A 20,617-nucleotide genomic window follows, 5' to 3' on the forward strand; every position below is an offset into this window, starting at 1 on the left:
AACACTTTGAGTGAAAACCATTGCATTTCTGTGGAACTTTAAGTTTTACGACGTAAAACAATGTAAAAGCTTTCCATTTGCTTGAAAATGCGTCATTCTCTTTTCTTCTTTATTTTATCAAGTTGCAAAGATAAAGAAAAAAAACTATACGGATGACCGGGATGTCTGAGAACCTTCACAGTAGAGCCACTACCTTTTACTTACAATCTCAAATATAGAGCAGCTATAAATTTATGCCAACAAGTGAACTTTTGCCACCCCCTTTTAAATACTCCAAAATTTTCCCCTGCTTTTTAGTTTAGAAACTGCTTCACCAACAACAAACAACCAATAACCTCCTCACTGCAGGGAAATTAGCGCTGAGCAATATGAATATGACTGACTTTAAATGTGCAGCAATGCCCCAAGCAATGAACTTAAAAACATTCATTCACTCATTATCTACACCACTTGTCCTGCGCTCATGGTCGAATTGTCATTCGAACCGGCTGCGAATTTTACCACACATATAGAGACGTACAGCCATTCACTCACTCACTCACTCACATTTCTTTTTTAAGGTCTTCAGTTAAATGTGGGAGGAAACTGGAGGACCCAGAGGAAATCCACGCACATTTATGGAGAATGTAGATACTCCACACAGAAAGGCCCCCTGTTGGAGAAATACATTTATTTAAACCGGTTTCGCAATTTTTACTGTTTTACGGGAAGACTGAAGAGGAGATTTATGGATGGAGTGAAAGAGGACAGGAAGTCAGTTGGTGTGAGAGGAGAGGGATTGAAAGAATAGACTGCTTCACAGTACATTTGAGGTTTGATGGGTAATTTGCATTTATTTATTTAGCAGTATCTCATCTTCTGTGATTTTACATTTTCCATGGATTGAAAAGTACTACAAGATAAAATACCAAAACACCAAACACAAAAACACATCTGTTTAAAACGGTCTGTTCCATCTGTCGCCAACTGCCCTGTCATTTTTATTCTTTATTTTAACAACTTTGTCACTTTTATTGTTTTTTTTTTAATTCATTCTTTTAAATCTGTATTTTTCGCATGCATGTATGCATGTTTGTACGGTGCCCTTGGATGTTGAGCTAGGCACCTTTAATAAAATGTATTATAATTTTATATTATTATCATTATTACAAAAAGCTGACAAAAATCACTAAATTTAAAAGAAAAAAAAAATAACCGTTTTTTCATCCATCAATAATCATTTTGATGTATGGAACAGAAAACGTATAGCCAAAGGCCATGTATCATATTTAAGGTTTCTTTCGCACTCTTGTGGTTCATACTTGTCATTGCAGCAGTTGTAGGCCAGAAGGAAAGACGATAAAAATTGAATTATCATGCATGTAGCTACTGTGATCCAAACGCCTGATTCTGTTTTTTTTAATGTTTGTATTTTTTTTAAACACAAAGCAATCTATTTGTACTATCGTTTTTGTAAAAGCGAGCGGAAGCGGAACCTTTATCACCTCGGCTCATGTTTCGGCCGGAAGCTAAAAGGTGCTGCGCGCTGACAACACGCTAGGGACGGAATGCTACTAGCATCACAATTAGCATCATGTTAACCGTGTTAGCATGATGCTAACTATGCTGAGACTAGAGATTTGAGCTACTTCCGGTGGAGACACCGGGTATATGAACGCAGCCCCCCGAGCATCGCGAAAAGTAAGAATATTGTGTTATCGTATTTCTCCGAGCAGGTACGGCGTCCTCTTCGGCTCCAGCTCCACTCTCCTCCACTTTAACAAGCTGTCCAACCGGTAAATAAACGTCTTCGGAACCGCCAGAACTTATTTAAAACATCATGTCTGCCGCCTTAGCTACATGTGTTATCGGAAGCAGGCTTGCTCCGTGATGAGTCTGTGGAGGTGTTGTTGTGAGAGGTCGTCTTTGGTAAAACGGGTGTTTTGTAGGTCAAACTCTACCCGGGTGAACGTCAGCGGTGGTGATGGAGGAGGAGGAGGATGAATGCCCGCAGCTGGTGCCCATCGACACCCGTCAGATCCCCGTCACCATCATCACCGGTTACCTGGGTGAGAAGCTGCTCCCTACATTACACAGCACTGCACATTAAACTCTATATATCCACCTCTGCACCTTACACTTTATATCTGACATCAGACTCCTAAACAGCTGACACTTATCATGCTTCTTGCACATGTAAATACTGCCCATTTAAATTGCACTCTTCCTTGCACCTTGCACCTCCACTTAGTGTTCTTATTCTTATTCTTATTCTTAGTGAGTTGCACACCAAGCTGCACTCAAATGTCTCAGAGCACTGGTCACATTCACATCTGTAACCATATTTATAATGTTTTCCTCTCAGTACATATTTGATTGCACTGAGGACAGCAAAGTAGGAATTTCACTGTACAGGGAAACACGTTTATGCACTGCATGTGGCAATAAACGCTTTAAATCTTGAATTCAGTGCTGCACAATAAGCTCTCTATATTTCCTGCTGTTCATTTTGCTTTATATCTTCAGTACACTGTCGTTTACATAACTGATGCTGCACATTGTACTTTATATCTCGGGTGCTGCACATTATACTCTACATATTCGGTGCACATTTAAACTCAGTCCTATTCATATCCCCCTTCATGCTACCCTGCGGATAAATGTATATACCATGTCTTTCTGTATATACTATTCTCACTGTGCTGTATATAGCACACCTATGCACGATGTATATAACTTGTCTGCCTATTTATTATCCTGTACATACTCCGAGCCGGGAGCTCTCACTGCAAAATGTCAGTGCCTGCACAATAACAATTAAAGATCTTGATTCTTTAGGTCGATTACACTTTATATATATTCAGGACTGGACAATCTAGTTTATGTTTTCAGTGCTGCACATTAAACATTAGTTAATACTGCATATTACTGTTTATATATTCACACTGCATATTACAGTTTATGTAACATGCATGCAAAAATATTCTCACTGCCCATTACATTTTATATATATAAAAAGTTAAGATATTAAAAGTTACAGCTGTGAAAAAAATAATTAAAGTGCAGGTGCATTTTTTCATTCTTTTATTTAATATAATGCTTAATGCTGATTTAAAATTTATATTTCTGTAATATGCACAGTATAGTATGTCCTTTTTGCTCTGCCTTGTTGTGCTGCCGCAGCCCTTATAATTTCTCAGTTTTGAGATCAATACAGTACATTCTATCTATCTATCTATCTATCTATCTATCTGTCTGTCTGTCTGTCTGTCTGTCTGTCTGTCTGTCTGTCTGTCTGTCTGTCTGTCTGTCTGTCCATCTATCCATCTATCCATCTATCTATCTATCTATCTATCTATATCTAATCTGATCTATCTCAGAGCTTATACAGAGCCTTGCATTTGCCCGTGCGTGGCTCACAGTTGTGACCCTAATAACATGCTGACACTGAATTTGTACTTCATCCCCCCGTTCCTTTGCAATCACTCGTTTTCTGCTCTCAAGGTGCTGGAAAAACGACGCTCCTGAATTATATCCTAACCGAACAACACAACAAGCGGATTGCTGTTATTCTCAATGAATTCGGAGAAGGTAAACTTATCGGGATCTGAGTAAGGGATTGAAGTTAGTGCAGATTTTGTAATAGCTGACATGTAACGGATGTTATTGAAGCGTGCTGTCACCCGGATGGTGCCGTCCTATTTCTCTCCACAGAGGGGCAGCACAGTATAGTTATCTTTTTTAATCCCAAAGCCAATCTAGGTTTCACTGCAAAGGAATGCACCATATTTGCAAAACCATAACACTGCTCGTCACACCCTACAGTGTGGATTAAATAAATAATCTGTCTTCAGCCTCTCAAAGGAATAGAAGTTAAATTTCTGGCTCAACATTCAATAACAATGATAATCACATGTTTTTTTTTTTTCTAAGACCAAGTAAAAATATGGTTCTACTGAAAATGTGAGCTTGAAATGTCTATAAATCCCCTGAAGCCATTTTTAGCAGCTGGGATTTCTATAAAATGTTTACTGTAATGGGTTTTTCTCTTTAAAAAAAAAAAAAATCTTCAGTTCATCATGGGATTAGTCATTACGACCGATGTGTGCAATGAAAATCCTTTCAGTTTTGCATATATACAGGACTGTCTCAGAAAATTAGAATATTGTTATAAAGTTCTTTATCTTCTGTAATGCAATTAAAAAAACAAAAAGTACTTTTTCATGATATTCTAACATTTCAAGATATGATTTTTGAGTTTTCTTAAGATGTAAGCAGTAATATTAAAATAATTAAAGGCTTGCAATATTCCAGGTGATTTGGAATGAATCCAGAACGTATGACATTTTTGTTTTTGTAATTGCATTACAGAAGATAAAGAACTTTATCACAATATTCAAATTTTCTGAGACAGTCCCGTATATATATAATGTAGTCTTTTATTCGTTAAAAGAATCACCATTTCTATCAATGTCTCCGATCGTGATCACAATTTGCGCCCGATCCGTGCAGGCAGCGCCCTGGAGAAATCCCTGGCTGTGAGCCACGCCGGCGAACTCTACGAGGAGTGGCTGGAGCTGAGGAACGGCTGCCTCTGCTGCTCGGTCAAGTGCGCGCCATTAAACACAGCCCCTTTTCAATTATTCACACGTTATTTTTATGACACATTACACCCAAGTGGACTAGTGCGACGCTATTGATAGCTCTCTGTATTTATTCAATGTATTTTTATGGAATGTTTCTGCGTCATATTCAAGTTTGTTTTTTTTTATTCTTTCTTGACAGATTATAACTTATAATGACCCTTCATTTTGTAGGGACAACGGTCTTAAAGCCATTGAGAACCTGATGGAGAAGAAGGGAAAGTTTGACTATATCCTGTTAGAGACCACAGGCCTTGCCGATCCAGGTATTTCTCTCGTGCACCGTCAGAATAAAAACCCTTAGCGTGTTGATTTTATAAACCGCGCCGTCAGCAACACAAACCAGACTTCTGTGCTTATTTAAAGTATAAGATAAGATTTTATTGATCCCCATAGTGGAAATTCTTTTTGACACAGAGCGCAACAGTTATAGTATCAATGATTATGAATATAAATATAAATAGAGAGACAATTAGAAGATAACCAAAGACATCCACAAATAAACAGACAGCAGTGAACAACAACAACATCAAGGATAAGGATGGGGAAAAAAAAGAAAAAAAAAACAGCAAGGGTGAAAATAGACATCCAAAATGGCAACAAAAAGGATAGGAACATAAACAGGGTGATAATAGCAATCACAAAAATAAGCAGGATATGAATGGGTTGAGACCAGTAAGGATAGAAATAGACAACGGAGTTACGGCATGACATGAATGGGTGAGGAAAAAATTGAATTACAAGCACTTTTATCGTTTTTATTCACAATCCCGTGTCACTCGTGCGGCTTTGGCTCATGGGAAAGCGGGCGTCCCCTCCAATCAGAAGGTTGGTTTGATTCCCGGGTCCTCCGAAGCGTCTGCATGCCGAAGCGTCCTCAGAAAAAAAACACCCAAACTTTTAGAAGACTTTGAAAAGATTTGAAAACGACTTGTGAAAAGCTGTCATCTCACAACTAAAGACTACTTTTTAGAGTTTTTAGTCTCAACCTAGTCTGTGACTGAGACAAAGACTGTGAATCTTACAAGATCATTATTTACAAAACTGAAGCTAGATTCTCTCTGCAAGTTTTTTCCCACCATGCAATGTTTTCACCGGGTATCTGCTTTTTTCGCTCCATTGCTTTTCCTTCCCCACTCGCTCGTGATACATCGGAGAGTCACGTTGAACAAGCCGTGCTGTTCTGCCTGCAGCTCCACCATCTGCAGCTCCACCATCCGCTCCTCTTTCCTCGTCCTTCGCCGTACCGCAAAGAAATCCCGTCTCTTCAGCTAACGCCGCTCTTAGGATTTTCTGTCTACTAGGTTTCCTGTTTCCGGTGTTGTTGGAGCTCATTTATTGGTTGTTGATTGTGTTACGTCACCGTAAAGACCGAAAGATTTGCGATAACGTCAAATACGTTTGACATCGTCTAAAGCCCAAGACTCGGAAAAGACGGATCTACAACTGCAAAGATACTCAAGAAAACTTAACAAAACTCATAAGATTTCCTTTCAACTTTCATCTTTTAGTCCGATGCTCGGCTTACACCTAATGATTTTACACCATCGCAGACACCGAGCCCCCCGAGCTGCTCCCAGTGGTCCGGTTAGCGCCTTGCACGGCAGATATGAGTGCGTGTGAGTGTAAAGCGCTATACAAATGGAGAAAATTCACTGATAGAGAAACAGCAGCCAAAATCCAAAAGTGGGAATGCTTTTCTTCCTCTGAAGAAAAAAAAAACAAGGCCTCTCCTTTTCCCGTCCACAAAAGTATTTATGTGTCGTTACGACAGAATGTAATCCAGTGCAGCTTCAGGGTGCAAAGGCTGACCTCCAGATATGAGGAGCGCATGCTGAGTGCTAAAACAAACTGAGAAGACGAGAGTTTGAAAACTCAAACCCATTGCCAGAAAGGGTCTCCAGCCTCGTGAGTTTCGTTTTTGTTCTTTAAGTCCCAGCCATATTTTCCCCGCGTCTGTGTCGTGGGATTTAACACCCGTCCGATTTCTCATTAAACGTTTTCTTAGGGCGGCGGCCGGTCTTTGCCCGCCGTGATGCCGACATGAAAACACGTTACTTCAATCTGGGCGCCGAAAACCAACCGAGCGGCCGCCCGGCCCGCCGGTTCGAATCGGGAAATCGGCCGTGGCCGCAAGTCGCTAAATGACAGCTGTCAGGAGAGGCGGCATCGCATCTGGACACGCCTCACCTGGCCGCAGAGACGGCGCCGACAGAGCGCGCTCAGAACCGGGGCTCGCCGTCACTCCTCTGCTCTGTCATTGGCAGGGACAGACTCGTTATCCACAGGGGCCGGCCTGTCATTGGCCCCGGCACTGCTGCCACTCATAACAGCCCCCGGGGGGCCGGGAAGGGCTCAGATGAGTTGCGTGGGACATGCCACTCAAAAACGGGTGTTTTCATTACGTATCAATCAAATATTTACAAAGCTTTCCGATTCCGAGTCGGGAGCCCGACAAAAGTGCATTATGTGAACAAGATGGGGTTGGCATGGTGACATGGCGTCTTGTAATAACCTCGCAGAGAAAAAAAATAGAAAGCGACCAAATGTGCTGGCAGGAGGTATAGAAATAAAAGTTTCTGATATTTGTCCACGGATCACACTCGCTGAATTCTTAATAGATGATTAATACTAAGCTGCTCATCAGGTGAAATTTGCCGTTCAAGAGAAAAAGCATTCTCTTAAACTGTAACAAAATATGATCATTTTATTTATTTTTCACCAAAGCTATAATGTGTCAGGGTGTCGTTTTGGGTTGACACTGTTACGTTCACCGGCAGGAGCTGTGGCGTCCATGTTTTGGGTGGATGCAGAGCTGGGCAGCGACATCTATCTGGACGGTAAGAGACTTGCAAGAAGCCGGTCTTTTTTTTTTTTTTTTTCTTTTTTTTTAAGCCCTCTATGCAGCTGTTTTCATAATTTTGAATCTTTTGTTTTTTTTTTATTTCTCTGGCTTTGAGTGTTTATGTGCACACAGTTTGTTTTGGCGTGATGTAGCTGTTTTTTTAAATTGCAGCCACAGAGACGCCTGCAGTATCTTCTGTAAATTGAACTGAATTTTGTATTTATCGATATAAAGAATTGGCTATTTATATATCAAATGCGTTTTCAAAGTCCAGTCACTTGAGCAGTCACTCAGTGCAAAACCTGTCATTGGCATCTTTCATCAGGATTACAGTGGACCCTCGCTATGGTAAATAGTAAAATTAAACTAAAATAAAATACGAGATGTCCTTTGCTAAACAAAGATACCCCCTCGCTCGTTCCATTGTACCCACGCGAGATCTCATACGGAATACCATTTGCTAAGTAGATTCCTACTTGGCACGCCATTGGTTGATTGAGCATGTTGTTGCGTTCCTCATGTTGATTGGTTCATGGAGAGAACCAGCTGATCTCCTTGTAAGCTACTGCCCAGCATACATGTCCTGCTCCACTTGGCTGCCGTTTGTGTAAGCATGAATACTGTCCACTTTGTGCTATTTGGTTTGTGAAAGTGTTTTTTTTTTATATTGCGATACCCCACGCTCTCCGATGCCTCCTAAGCGAGTAAGTCTTCAGCATGGACGAGACAGGCTCGTTCTGCCATCCCGTACCTTCGTAAGAGGTTGAGTAAGGTTCGTTGAGAGTTAATATTTCTGTATATACCATCAAACTTGCCGTGTCTCTATTTTGAAGAAATTCACTTTTCGCTGAGGGTCTCCCGCAAAAAAATGAGGGTCCATTGTAATCTCAAATAGTGCGGTCTGATCCTGTTTTGGGAAATTTTGCATTTTGTGATGGCTCCCCTGGCACAGCGGTTAGCGCTTTTGTTTCACAGCAAGAAGGTCGCTGGTTCATTTCCAACACGTCTTTCTGCGTGGACTCTCCATGTTCTTCCTGAGTGGGGTTCCTCCGGGTTCCTCTCACAGTCCAAAAACATGCAGGAGGTTCATTGGAGACCCTGAATTGACCAGACGTGTGAATGATTCTGTGTTTCAATATCACATGATTGAGAGGGCGAATGGTTGAACGTCTACATGACATGCTACTGAGTGAATGGTTTTATGTCTCTTTAGCTGCGGTGTCAAACTCATTTTCACTCATGGCCACATCAGCATAATGGTTGCCCTCAATGGACCAGATGTAACGGTAACAGTATAAATAACTAAATAGCTAAATAACTGAATTTATTACTCATTCAAATCCAAAATGTTACATATGCATTCCCATCTTTCTTGAAACAGCCTTCCATCTACATCAACTTTTCTCTTCCCATTTGTATTTTTCATTTCCACTTGAAAATCGCATCGATGTGGATACACTGATCTAACGACGGGATGCCGTCACTTTGCGGGGAAGATAATTGGCATGAATTGTGGCAAATTTAGTTTATGGACAATGCACACGTTTGGCTTGTTTATTTTAAGACAATCGGGCCTTTAAAGATGTTATTGTGGGCCATGTTTGGCCCGCGGGCCTTGAGTTTGACACGTGCTGTATTGGGGCTGCACAGAAACAAAAAATAATTTCTGTTTTATTTATTATCCGAGTCTGAACAATGTTTTATTATGAAAAATCACAGAATTCTCTCAGTTACATCTGTCTATGTCTCACTCTTGACGCATCTCAAGATGCTCGTCTTGGTCACGTGATACATTAACGCTAATATTAAACCCACAAGCTTGCAAAATGAGTAAAAAACAGACGTCTTTGGAGAGTTTCTTTACATTACCACTATGACCACTAAGTAAAAGAAAGCTGGATTTAATGGACAATACCAGGAGACCTGGTAAACAAGTCTTTGGAGTATTTTGAAAAGAAAAAAAAAAAAAAAGGAAAAAGAAATACTCATAGATTAATATTAATATGTATTTATCCACCACACCTGAAAAGGCCGGTCCGTGAAAACGTTGTCTGACATTAAACCAATCAGTGGCGCAAAGAATGTCGGGGACTGCTGATATAGAGAATGAATGCCACAAAAATAGAAGTCACTACCTGTACGCTTGGTTGTGTAATATATTAAAATATTGATGCCCTTATATATGAGCCTTCAAACATAGTCTGGTCCATGTAATGGGTAACTAATGGGACATTTTTGACTCATCCAAATGGTACCTGTGTGTTTGTGTGTGTGTCCTTGCATTGAATGCTCAGCTGTCTGCTCTGTTGTGACAGGCCAGCAGACCAAAAGTCAAAAAAAAAAAGCCCAGAGAAAGTGTCTCAGAAAAACAGTAAACACCAAAAGGTTGCGGTTTCCGTACAGAGTGTGTAAGAATCCAGGTTGCCGCTTTGACTCACCCACGTTTCATTCCTCCGTTCAAGGCATCGTCACTGTCATCGATGCCAAGTATGGACTGCAGGTGTGTATTTTAAATTTTTCTATCCTCATTTTTTTTTTTTTTTTTGGTAAATGACGGTTTAAAACACATTGTTCTTTTTTGGACGATGTATTTGTGACTTTTAAGGCTCAGAATAACCCAATAAACTTGTGAGCTTGTACCTTCACGTGGACTCAAACTGACATCCTGGCCTCACACGTGGCATTTAAAAGGAACAGGACAAGTGACACCTACATAATGGGCTGTAATGCGAAGGCGTCGCGGCCGCCGAGGCGACACGTTTCATGGCCAAGGGGGCTGATCTGACGGGGGGGGGGTGACAGAAGGAGAGGGTAAATTATAGTGAAGGAGTGATTCAGATCCTCTTCCTTCAAATGTTTCATTAAATATCCTTCCGTCCGGGGTTTCCGTCCCCACCCTCTCTCGGCACAGAGGTCATCCTTTCAAAACGGTTTCCCACACGCCGCTGTCACTCATTTCCCTGGGACGGCCATCCACATTAAACTGCTGCAAGATGGGAAGGGATCTCCAGTGGTTACTTTCCTTCCTTTAATACCACAACTTTTAGCTTTGGTTTACCTTTCAAGAATGCCGTGAGCAACTTTCTACTGGGGAGGGCCTGAGGGTGTCAATCATCTCACCATATCTCTGTTTCTGCAGCATCTGAAGGAGGAAAAGGAAGACGGGCTGATCAACGAGGCAGCCAGGTACAGTCACGGTGACACAATCTAGCTTTTGATTTTAGGAGATTTATTTTTATGGAATAATCAATTGGATACTTTATGAGAACATATATATTTGTTCTAATAAAAAAATATATATATATATTGGCCTGCAGTCAGGGGAGGCAGGAGAGACTGTGCCTCACTTACCAGTCTTGGAATGGAAAAAAAAGGTAGCATGAAAAAAAGAATGAAATTGTTATATTTATCAGTGATTTGCACTTTAAAGGTACAGTATTTTCTCTTTAACTTCGCCAGTTTTAGATCCCTTTTTATTCGAAATCGCTGGATTTTCATATTTACTGTTCAAATGCTGAGAAGGGACGTGCGGTGAGGCAGCGGACTGTTGAGCCTCAACATAGATTGTGTAATGACGACTAACTGCTTTATTGTTCTGCTAAATGTTAAGACTTTATTGTTGTCTTTCTGTATGTTTCTATTAAAATGTTGAAACACTTTTGATTTATGAACTACATTTTCAATGTACAGTGTTTTTTGTCAATAATTGTATGCGTGGTACTAGTTTCTTGCACTGAGCGATCATTAAATGGCTGCGAAGAGCCACTAAGTGAGGCACGCAGTTCTCCTGCCTCATGGAAGGCACGCCTCAACAGCCATGGACCTCACTGCACGTTACTGTGTGTGTTCGTGCATACATATATCTATGTGTGTGTGTGTGTGTGTGTGTGTGTGTATATATACATACAGTATATAACAAATATACGGAAAAATAGGGATAAAGATTCATTAAATGCTCCATCCTTAGCTTGTACCTGTATATGTATATATATGTATATGTATGTATGAGTGTGTGTGTGTGTGTGTGTGTGTGTGTGTGCGTGCATGCGTGCGTGTGTGTGTGTGTGTGTGCGTGCATGCGTGCGTGTGTGTATTTATACTCCAATACCTTGACTTACCAAGCTCAATTGGTTCCGTCACTCAATTTGCTCGTATATCGAATTAAATTTCCCTGTTCGGTGAATTGAAATGCTATTTATCCTTTCCAGCCCCCTGATTTTCTTAGGTGTTTTTAAATAGGAAAAAAAATACTTTATAGATAAAAAATTTTGCATAAAGAATATTGATACATAGTAAACGAATGTAAAGAAAATTGGTTTTGGGATAAAGATTCATTTGATGCTCTATCCTTAGCTTAGCTTACGGGCTTCACACTTAATGCTAGAACGTGTTGTTAAATGTAACTTTGCAACACTTTATATCCAAGCTTTGTTTACTGATGGAGTGAATTCTGCTCCTTTTTTTTAAAAACCTTCAAAATGTCGGCGACCGGGTTTGAGTGACGCTTCCGACGCTTCTTGCATCGACAAAAACTTCTCCATCTCTTCACGGAGTCCGCAGCTCGTGCACCTCACTCAGGTTTTTGGCAACTTAGCGGCGGGCGGCGCATCCCATCGTTTTCGTATGCCAGCCTGCTCTTAACTCAAATCTCCGCTCGTATCACAAAGCGAAAAAAATCCAGTCAGCATTTCCTCAGGAGGACCGTTCAAGTATCTGGCTTCGGTACCTCGCCGCGAAATCGTGGAGTCTGTGTTATTCCTGTAAAGTTGTTTAGAATTTTGCAGTTGCATGTTTTGTAATTCCTGCAGCGACTTTATTAAACAGCAGTCTGCCGCGGTCCGTTTCAGGCAGATCGCCCTGGCCGACCTGGCGATTATCAACAAGACGGACCTGGTAAGCGAGGAGGAACGCGTCCAAGTCAGAGATGCTATCAGGTTCGTCTCACGTTTCTTGATAGTTACACATATATGTATCTTTTATTAAGAAAAACATCTCTGTGGATGTCGCTAATCGCGTTCATGATAATGTTCGACATCGGAACACCAAGGAGACAAAGATACAGAGATCGGTGTCCAATTTGGTAACGGTATATTTTCTCCTCCCTTCAGGTCAATAAACGGTGTCGTCAAGATTGTAGAAACCGAGAGATCAAGGTAATTTATCTTTTCGCGCTCACAGCAGGATATTTTTTATTACGGGATTATTTTCTGCGGTCGGGTTCTGTTTTGCTTCGCCTGGTAGATGAACTCCACATGGAGCCCTTGCTCAGATCTTTGTATCAAGCAGTTCAGGCGTAACATTGCACAAAGAAAGCCCCCCCACCATCACCACCGCCACCATCTATCTCACACACACACTCACACACACACAAACTGTTTAACTTTGAGTAAGCACCAGACCTTCAGCAGTGTCCAGTTACCCTGGAGCCTTTGCTCTCTGACCTCGGGCCTTCCAGACGAATGGGCTGTATCAGGTTGTGTGTGCGTGTGTGTGACCCAGCTAGCACCTGGCTAACGTAAGCAGTGTGTATTAGACGTTTGGGTGTGTTTCAGCTCCGGCTTTGCCCCCCGACGGGGTTCAGACCTGAAAGAGGAGATGAAAGACGCCACGCGGCGAGGGGTTAATCAGAAAAACACTCTTATACCTCAGAACTCTTTCTTTTGATTGGCGTCAGATCACTCCACGGGGAAAAAAAAAAAAGCAGTTATCTCCTTTTTTTTTCGTCATTATTAAACCAGAAATAAAGCCACCTTTCTTTCCCTGCAGGGTGGACCTCTCCAAAGTCCTGGATCTCCATTCCTTTGACAGCAAAGACGGAGAAAAGTGAGTGGGTCTTGCAGATGTTCTGCACTTTCCGATTCCTAGAACCTTTTAAAAATCGTTTCTCGGTGCGTTCGGAAAGAACCGGGACCAGGTTAACCTTTAGCTCCTACATCGAGGCAGGCATCTTTTTACGTTTCCATAGGAACACGTGATGTAAGGGCTCTGTGATTGGTGGAGCTCATAAGGCCGGCCCATTTTTGGCGCAGAAAGTCGCGCAAATGTCTTTGGAACCGAACATTTCTGGATAGATTCCCGGCTCCTGGTAGTGTGTGCTGAACGAGTCACTGAACCCCTAACTGCTCCCCAGCCTACTGCTCACGGTTCATCCATCACGGGTTAATTGCAGAGAACAATTTCCCCACGAGGGATTAATGAAGGATAAATTATTACCAGGTACCCCGAGCACTTCTGGCCTTCAATGCCACAGAGGGGTTTCCGGGTCTTGCAGAGGAATATCTACGTTTTGGACCAAATATGTGCAGAGTCAGCTAACGGCTAACGGGGTTCTTCTCCTTAAAATCACCTGAAATCACCTCAAATCATCTGATTGTCTGTGGTTATTCCGCCTCCATGTTGTCCGAGACGTATTCCTCCTCTTCTTCTTCTTCGGTGGTTGGTTTTCAGCGTGGAGCTCGAGGTGCACGTCACAGCCGTCGCTACTGTGGTCCTATAATATTTAAATAGATTAAAATAAATATTTAAGCAAAAAAAAAAAAAAAAAAAAAAAAATCCACAACCCAAGATGATAAGATTATTTTTGAGTAAGGTATGGCAATGTGTATTCACTAACAAATAAAAATATAAATAAAATAAACAAAGAAAAATAGATATATGTCAAGTTGATTAATAGCATATCAGAATAGCATCAGTTGATGTTTAGCATTATTTCTGGACAATTATACGCTTTTTTTTTCACACTCTTTGAACACAGCGGCATAAAAAAATGATGTGGCTAGTTTATGGATTTTTACAGGCCAACAAGTTTCATGCCATCAAATTATTTAGCCCCGTCACAGCGGACCGATGACATTACACGCCAACATCGCAGAACACACACGTGTGGTTTACACAAGGGGACATTCAGAGCGACAACGAAAGCGAGACCAAGTAAAGTGTGTGACGGAGGAATTCTGAGGTGGCTTTAGTGGTTTTAGCGGACGCAAGATAAAGATGAAGATAAAGAGAATTTTTTTAACCAGATGTGCTACAAGTACTGTTTGGAAATAATCATTAATGCTACGTATTTAATTAAAAGTAAAAGAAAATGTTTCACTTGTGGCTTAGAAAATAAAAACACACACACATCCGCTACCCAATTAGGAATGGGTCCTGGATCAAAAAAAGGGTGACTAAGTAGAGTTTTAAATAAAAAAAAAATGTTTTTTTTTTTACATGCATGATTGGTTAAAGCAAAACATAGGCTCTTCCTGAGATACTTTCCAGAGATGTGTGCAAAATGCATGCGAGAATAAGTTTTTGTGTTGCTTGTAAAACAAATCATCTTTTCTTTTTGGAGCACTTTGGGTGTGCAGATTTTTTAAAAACTCTCCTTGCGGCTTATACACACACGTGTGGCCTATCGATGCACTTTATTTTTTTTTCCTAATTTAGCGGGTGCGGCTTATATTCAGGTGCGCAAATGACGGCGGTCATCGAGCGTCCCTCTGTCAGCCCGAGAATACTCCGCACAGCCTCCAACGTTGACCTCTTGCATCCGCGTCACCTCTTGCGTTGGTCGGCGAGGTTCCCCTTTGATGGACTTTGAGGAACCCGGCGTGCCCGCCGTGTTTCTCTGTAATTAACGGACTCCTCTCATTGAGCGGCGCTCCTTCCCTCACCGCCCCCCCGGGTGGTCATCATATTGTATCCCCGCTAAAATGTCATTGTCATGAATACGGCGGGCGTTCATCCCCTCATGCGAATGAAGTGGGCCTAAAGCGCTGCTAAAGCTCCCTTCCGTGCCCTCGGTCAGTGTCTCCGAGACCAGCTGCGGAGGATTAGAGCTGTGTGTGTCCGCCGGCTCCCGAGGAGTTCCCCCCTTGTCCCAACAGATACGTCCCCCTCCCCACCTCGCCTTTGAGAATCGGCGCCCCTCCTCCCCCAGATCCCACGCTGGCTGTTTGAAGCGGCCCCCCGCCGCTCCGCCTGTGTGGCACTAACTAACAGCACGCGGGGCTCGAGCCGCTGGACACAACATGTAGCCTCCTTGTGAGGTCAGAGAGAAGGGGGGGGGGATGACGACAATGGCCGCAGTTTGTTTGGCGGCGGCGGCGGGTGTTTTGTAGGGTTTAATTGCCATTTCTAAAGTTTTCACAAGTCCATTCAGGGCCGCGCCATTTAAGCACCGACACCAGCATTCAGCTGATTCCGCTGGGAGTCGGAAGGCTCACAGCTCCTCCCGGCCGGGGGGGAGATATTAAACGAGTTAGATAAAACTACCTGTTGCAGAAATATCTCCCGGTTTGAAGTCAACACAAAGCGGTTCAAGCAAGTATATCAGATTATCTGATTGCATCCTTTCTAAAGGCTGTAAAAAAAACTGAATTGATATGATAATGGAGACCTGTGGATTTTCAATAAATAAACCCCTTTTTTTTTATTTTTTACAATTACACACCATGTCGTAATTTCACGTCTAAACACATCAACTGCTTTCACGGCACGAATCTCTGTTTATTTTGAAAACTGGTTTGGATCTATGTAAAAATACGTTTGTTTTTCTATGACAATTTAACCCCCCCGGGTTGATGAATGAAGTCAACTGTCTATCTTGCAATCCGGAGGTAGATTTATTGTTATTAAAAGAAGGGAGGGGGGGAAATGTGCTGCTTAAGTGTTCAAGAACATTATTTTTCCTCTTCTGACAGCCTTGCAGAAAAGCTCCAGCTCGTGAAGAACACCCAGCCGCACCTCGATCAGGTATTTCTTTTATCATTCGTTCTTCGCGTCGCTTTATTTTTGCCGCAGTACCTCTTCCCTCCCGTAGCTCACTCTCCGCTGCTTTGTTTGCTAATTTATTTCAACACATCATTTCCTGCAGGATAAAGGGGGTTCAATCTCCTGCGGGCCGAAAACGGAGAGCCGCGTTCCCCCGGGCTGTAACACCGGAGTGAAGACTCCGCTCCCGCTTTGGGTTTTGTGTCGAGATCAACTCCAGGCTTTTGATGTTTTGTTATTACCCCACAAATAGAGCCGCCTCGCGTCACACACACTAAGCAGAGGCCGCCGGATCCTCCGCTGCAAGTTGCAAGGAACAGATGATGGCGTTTGCCAACGGCTGTTGTAGAATTTACCCACTTGGTTCGTAGAATCCAGAATTCACCCGTCCCGCAGCGCCAGCATCCCCGCACACCGTCATTTTTTTCCGATGTGTAACTTTTTACCACAGGATGAGGGGAGATGCCGTTTGTTTGCGCCTGTAAATCATGGCATTGTTGTCCATTTCCCCCCCCCCCCCGGTCCCCTTTCCCGCATGAAGCGCGGCCTTCCCCCTCAAACGCCCACCCCCCCTTCAACCGCGTCGCTCTTTTCATGTAAATGAGAATGCTGTTTTTCTGTTGTTATACCAAATGACAAGGAAGTGTGTGACCTTAACACTTCAACACAAAACCACCAAATATCTGCAAAGTGCCCTTTTAAAACGCTGTAAGGAAGTGTAAAGAGAAGCGCGTGTGTGTGTGTGTGTGTGTGTGTTTGTGTCTGTGTGTGTGTGTGTGTCATGTCAGGGTGAAATGCAGGCGGCCCAGGTTCCAGGTGCGAAGTGGAGTTGTGCTTTTCGACGTGGTCGTCCAGCGAGGCATTAAAACACTAAATGACCCGTCCGGTTTCTGTAAAGTGAAACCAAATGTTAAAAAAAAAAAGGGCTTCGGTTTTGTCGTTAGATATTTAAAGTGTTAATTGTATTTTATTTTTATTACTGTGGTAAATACACTCAATGCAATATGGTAATCTTGTGCGTTTTAAATTTTGAATTCTTCTTTTAGTCCTAGTTTTACAGTTCACGCAAATTCCTCCTACAGGAAAACTACATGGATAATGATTTTTTTTTGTCCTGATTTCTGATCTGACTTAATTTTCACTCTCTATATTAACGTGCTAAGGTATTTTCCTCGCCAGGGCATCGTGACGGTGACGTTTGAAGTAGCCGGAGACATCGGCGAGGACGCGTTAAACCTCTTCGTGCAGGTACGGGACGGTCGGTCGGTCGGAGCCTCAGGGGGAAACGACAATGCAGGCCCCCTTCGAGAGCTCAGCGGACACTTTCCTCTGTTTCAGGATCTTCTTTGGGAAAAGACGGTGAGGAACAAAGAGGGGCGACCCATGACCGTCATCCGCTTAAAGGTACGGCGGACCACAATGCTCCCCCAGTGGCAGCCCTGATCAATAACCGCTCCTTTATTATCCGTCTTAATCAGTTCCAAACACTTCTCGAGGGCCGGGTTAATCTGTAACTCCCGTCTTGTGACGCGCATGTGTTTGTTTTTCTTTCTCCTCCCAAGGGAATAGTCTCCTTCGCGGGCAAAGCCCGGCCAGTGATGCTGCAGGGGGTGCACGAGCTGTACGAGCTGAGCGAGCTTCCCGAGGAGAGCCCGCGGGTCTGCCGGCTGGTCTTCATCGGTAAAGACACCTCACACACCTGGCATCGATGCGCACCCTGATTTTCACGCAGCCCGTCCACTTCGGAAATCTATCGTTTAACAGCCGGCTGTTGATTTCATTCATTCGCTCACAAGTGCCATTGCTTTTTGCACAGGAACGATTTTATATTTTTTTTAATGAAACTTATCTGCTTTTCTTTTTACCGCACTTTCCGATGTGTGAATTGAAATGTCCCCCCTGTGGGACGAATAAAAGCACTTTCTGCTCTATTCAATTATGTTAAAGTCAACTTGATTGTCAGTACTTGCGCACGTTCACAGATATAGAGAATTGAAATAGCGTTACTCTTAAACCCGCGATGCAAAAAGCGCAAAATGTATGAATATTTTGTCACAAAAAATTTGCTCCAAAAAATAAAAAGAACACTAAAATAACACATCCTATGTCTGAATGAATGCAATATTCTTATTAAATACTTGGTTCTTTACATAGTTGAATGTGCTGGCAACTAAATCACACCAAAATGATCAATTGAAATCAAATTTATTAACCCATTTAGGTCTGGATTTGGAGTCACACTCAAAATGAATGTGGAAAAACAAACAAACATTGATGTAATGTCCTTAAAACAAGTCAAAATGAATAAGTGTTGAGGACAGTTTGATTTCACACCTGTGTGATTGACTTGGAGTTACATTGTGGTGTTGAAGTGTTCCCTTGTTTTTTTTTGAGCGGGAAATGCATATCAAAAAAAAAAAAATATATATATATATATATATATACACACACATACACACACACACACACACATTTTTTTTTTTCATTTTTTTTCACATATATATATATACATTTTTTTTTTTTCATTATCTGTTACATGTTCATGATGCTGTAATTTTCCATTTATTCAAGTTCTCGATATAGGATGGCTACAGTGCTAAAAGTCATTTATCACATTAGCATATTTCATGTATAATTTCTTTTTTCTTGTCAGACCGTCAGGCTCTTGAAATATTTTCCTGCGATTTGTCAGACGGTCATTTCGCTGTTATTCCATGATGTTACTGGAAATGAACTGCAAACTTAGCTGCGCGGCAGTTAGCGCTTCCGCACAGAAGGGCCGAACCAGTGGCCTTCTTGCCTCCACGATCTCCGAGTTCTCCGGTTTCCTCGCGCGACCCAAAAAAAAGCATGGAGCTCCGAAATTGGCCAGATGTGTGAATGAGAGGATGAATGGTTAAAAGTCTCTACAGGATGTATGAATGAGGAAGTGAATGGTTGTTTGTCTCCAAGTGTGTCCCCGCTGTGGCCTGGTGAGGGTCCAGGGTGAACCCCGCCTCTCGCCCAATGACCCCCCTGCGACCCTGAGCGCAGAACAGACCATAGAGATCATGAATGAATGAATTGCGAATCCGTTAATAACTGAAACTACAAAAGCTACCAGAGTTTGCGGAGCATAAGGCGCACTGCATTATAAGGCGCAATGCCAATGTAAACATAGTGTCCTCTGATTGGTTTATCGTTGCCAGCGATAGCGAACACCTGAAGTTAGTGTGAGGTTGGAACAACGTTGTAATCCAGCACGACATGATTAGTTATCTGACGTCGCAACCCATATTCAACCAGCTTTAAAACGACTTCCCCATGTGAGGAAGAGGTGCTGCATGTCATCCTCACTGGTGTCCTGCTTCGTCCTGCAGGAAGGAACCTGGACAAGGATGTTCTGCAGGAGCGGTTCCTCTCAGCTGTGGTGCAAAGAGCGGACCGAGGATGATTCCCTCTGGCGATTCTTAGACGCTCCCATCTTGTTGCTTTGCCGCTCGACCGAAAGGTACGTCTGAAGGCGGCGTTCCAAGAGGATCGCCTTCCCAGCGCCGCCTGCTGAAGGTCCACCCGATCCTCCTTTTTGTAAGGACGAAGGCTTTTTGTAGACGCCGCTGTTTGCGAAGGCTTCAGGCCTGGCGGCCGATGGCCCGAAACCCCCGACTCACGGCTGCATTCTGCCCATCGATCAAGCTTTTAATATTATTTAAAATAAAGCTTCCCAACAGAACGTCTCCGTGCCCCCATCATGTTACACACAAGCAAAATATCTCTATTTCTTTATTTGCCAAGGTTGCAAGCGGGTTGTTTACACAACAATAGAGCTCGGCGTTAAGCGTATTTAAAGGAGTAGAAGTACTAACACCTTCACAAGTGTTAAAGGGGCTTTTAGTTTTAATCCCAAACGTCCCAACGCCTCTAGTTCTGACTGATTTCTACACAAACTGCATCACTTAGACGACATTTTCCTCTCATAGGTTTATATCCGCTCATTATGAATCATTAAAAAAAAAAAAAGCACAATTAAATCACCCGAGCGGCGTTTGCAGAATGTTGCAATTGTAGGTGTGTGTGTGTGTGTGTGACTATACTCTTTACGTATGCAATCCTGTGACAACACACACACACACACACACACAGTGGGAGGGTCAGGTGAGGAAATGGGTGGGAGGATCATTTGCAATGGAGATGTTCCGAACCCTGCCGGCGGGGTCTCCTCACACCCGCCGCCGGGGAGGGCAGGCTTTGAGGCGGACTCTCCCCCGCAGCTGCGTCGGGCCGAACCGGACCGGACTCCCCCCAACCCTCCTAACCCCCCCCCCCCCCCGCAGCGCTGCACGGCCGTTTCCTCCCCGATTCTGATGCTGATGGGCCCCGTTAAGGCCCCCCCCCTTTTTTTTTTCCTCCG

At 42.9% G+C, this 20,617-nt stretch overlaps 1 protein-coding gene across 1 annotated transcript; it reads left to right on the forward strand.

The window, feature by feature from the left end:
• Positions 1 to 1,632: 1,632 nt before the first annotated feature.
• Positions 1,633 to 19,934, forward strand: zng1a (Zn regulated GTPase metalloprotein activator 1A). Its single transcript, XM_086174045.1, has 16 exons — positions 1,633 to 1,775; positions 1,929 to 2,048; positions 3,484 to 3,570; positions 4,492 to 4,588; positions 4,797 to 4,888; positions 7,403 to 7,462; positions 9,930 to 9,967; positions 10,607 to 10,653; positions 12,315 to 12,401; positions 12,576 to 12,620; positions 13,234 to 13,290; positions 16,158 to 16,209; positions 17,407 to 17,475; positions 17,566 to 17,631; positions 17,790 to 17,907; positions 19,587 to 19,934. Exons 2-16 carry the CDS (start codon positions 1,964 to 1,966, stop codon positions 19,658 to 19,660), a joined length of 1,074 nt encoding a protein of 357 aa, XP_086030171.1. The 5' UTR covers positions 1,633 to 1,775; positions 1,929 to 1,963; the 3' UTR covers positions 19,661 to 19,934.
• Positions 19,935 to 20,617: the final 683 nt, after the last annotated feature.

Source organism: Fistularia commersonii, chromosome 26 (genome assembly GCF_037954325.1).
Source record: "Fistularia commersonii isolate RoL2024-O1a breed Wild chromosome 26, RoL_Fcom_v1.0, whole genome shotgun sequence".
Taxonomy (NCBI): Eukaryota; Metazoa; Chordata; class Actinopteri; order Syngnathiformes; family Fistulariidae; genus Fistularia; species Fistularia commersonii.

Coding starts and splice junctions, on each gene's coding strand:
- zng1a (XM_086174045.1), top strand. CDS start 1,964: ATGGAGGAGGAGGAGGATGAATGCCCGCAGCTGGTGCCCATCGACACC. Junction 12,621..13,233: donor GTAGAAACCGAGAGATCAAG/GTAATTTATCTT, acceptor CTTTCCCTGCAG/GGTGGACCTCTCCAAAGTCC. Junction 16,210..17,406: donor CCCAGCCGCACCTCGATCAG/GTATTTCTTTTA, acceptor TTTCCTCGCCAG/GGCATCGTGACGGTGACGTT.